This window comes from Gregarina niphandrodes, assembly GCF_000223845.1.
Source record: "Gregarina niphandrodes unplaced genomic scaffold scaffold00277, whole genome shotgun sequence".
NCBI lineage: Eukaryota > Apicomplexa > Conoidasida > Eugregarinorida > Gregarinidae > Gregarina > Gregarina niphandrodes.
The window spans coordinates 1-2,037 of NW_011646037.1; the positions used below are offsets into that span (position 1 = coordinate 1).

At 43.0% G+C, this 2,037-nt stretch overlaps 2 protein-coding genes across 2 annotated transcripts; both read right to left on the minus strand.

Annotated features, from left to right (window-relative positions):
* GNI_233650 (putative KRAB-A domain protein) lies at positions 1–560 on the minus strand (the record flags this gene model as incomplete). The annotated part of the gene is made up of 1 exon (XM_011135687.1): positions 1–560. A coding segment is annotated over one exon (560 nt), but the record flags the coding sequence as incomplete, so codon positions are not given.
* A 187-nt stretch (positions 561–747) lies between these two features.
* Positions 748–1,812, minus strand: GNI_233660 (putative transmembrane protein; the record flags this gene model as incomplete). The annotated part of the gene is made up of 1 exon (XM_011135688.1): positions 748–1,812. One exon carries the CDS (start codon positions 1,810–1,812, stop codon positions 748–750), a length of 1,065 nt encoding a protein of 354 aa, XP_011133990.1.
* Positions 1,813–2,037: the final 225 nt, after the last annotated feature.

Consider the following 2,037-nt stretch of genomic DNA (forward strand, 5'->3'; position numbering starts at 1 on the left):
TTGAGTGGGCTGTAATCAATACAGAACCGCCACTCTCCAGTCTTCTTCTTTACTAAAACAATGCCAGAGGCATACGGACTTTCACTAGGGCGTACAACCCCTTTCTCTAGCATCGACTTCACTTCTGTCTCAATGATCTTCTTCTGTTCTTCTGAGTATTTTCGACATCTACAAGCTATTGGTCGATTCGAGATTACGTGAATGGCATGTCGTATTACAGACGTTCTTCCCATGCTATCATCTCGCCAAAGCTCGGAAAAACGTAAGAGTATTCTTCTTAATTCCTGCTTTACACTTCCCTCATCAATATTCTGTAATTGACTTTCCAATCTAGCCTCCATTCCTTGGTCAATTTCACATGACATGACTGATCGAAACGCCTTCAAAGGTCGATGAGTTTTACAAAGTTGGAACCATTCATCGTCTAGCTGAATCCAACCCTCCTTCATGTATAGTTTTGCATGATGATCTAATAAGTAAGGAACTCCGAGGATGAGTTGTTTAGACTCTGGCAGTACTACACCCACTAAATCATGGTGAACCTTTCCTTGTAACTTCATTGTCAGTCGACCCCATTCCGTTCCACTTTATCGCCGTTTGCTAAAGTTATCTTCATTTTAGCGCCGCACGTCTTTGTTGGTTTCAAAGTTGGAGTGATGATGTTAACTTCCGCCCCAGTATCAATCAGGGCGGAGGTCTTTAAGTCATTAATCGTAACCGGTAGAGTATAAGATGCCGACGTCGTCGTTAGTTGGTGATCGACGCCGGCGTTTCCGCAAAAGGAGCATCGCTTGCTCTGGCAGGTAAAGTTCCAACAGTGGTATCAGTATGTTCGCCTTCTGTGGGATCAACTCGACGGGTTCGAAACGATGGCTCGATAGCTGAATCATTCATGTTCTTCACGAGAAGATCTTTAATCTTCACTAAACGTTCGATTTCTTTCAGAACAAAATCAACCTTTGATGCTCCTCTAAATTTAACGGACATTCCACCTTGTTGATTTTTGCAGACCATAGCCACATGATTAGGTTGTCCGCACTTGAAACACGTCACCTTTTGTTCAAGAACCCAACACTTATGAGATTCAGGAACCATGGCTCCACAATGATCGCAGCGATGATAAGTGAGTTTTCGTGTCTTGCGTTGAGAGCTCACATTAATTTCTTCTATCAAATTATCCATGTCCTCATCTACCGGATCTTGTTGGTTTCTTGTCATTCCTCCGAGGGAAGATTCGGGAATTTGAGTGAGGGCTCCATTTTCAGAGGTTTCTTTAAACACCAGACGGGATTTTCTCTTACTAGATCTGGAATTGTCACTGATATTCTTGTCCGCTTGAGCTGCACTAACATTGATGTGATCATTCATCTCTGCTAAACTTCTGACTATCCTCTCCAACCGCCACAATCTCATTTCAAAATCCGTGAATCGAATTGCCAAATCGCTAGGAAGTTGTGCCGCACTAGCTCGTACGGAATGAGTTTTGAAGCTCTTAGACAGATAGAGCACCGTAAGAATCACCAGCCATAGAGCTGCTCCTAGAATCAGTAATTGAGTCAGCTGAATTGTGTTACGCAACTGTCTAGAGGCATAAGGAGAAAATATAACGCAAAGTAAAGCTATCAACAAACAACACAACTTCCAGATGTTTGTGTACAGGAAAGCCAAAACCTTACACAGGTACTTCTTCATGTTATAAAGGATTCCGATTACGAGAATCGTTCGCAATAGTAGAAGTTCGGAACCCATCACTAGATCTGTCCTCGCAAGGACAGATCCAGTAGCTGTCGCCACCAAATCTATAAAGCACATATCTGATCTATTCCTTATTTCGTCTCAAAACCTCGGTATCTTTTATTTTGCCCCCAAAAGTCTTCCTTTTTCCTTTTTTTTAATCCCAAAAACCTCCTCCATGGGTGTGCGCGGTCATTTACTGGGCTGTTTATCTTACGCTTGATCGTTCCTTTTACACTTTACACAACGCCGGTTTTTTGGGGCCGTTACAACACTCCCCGGGCCAGCGAAAGTGATCGTTGT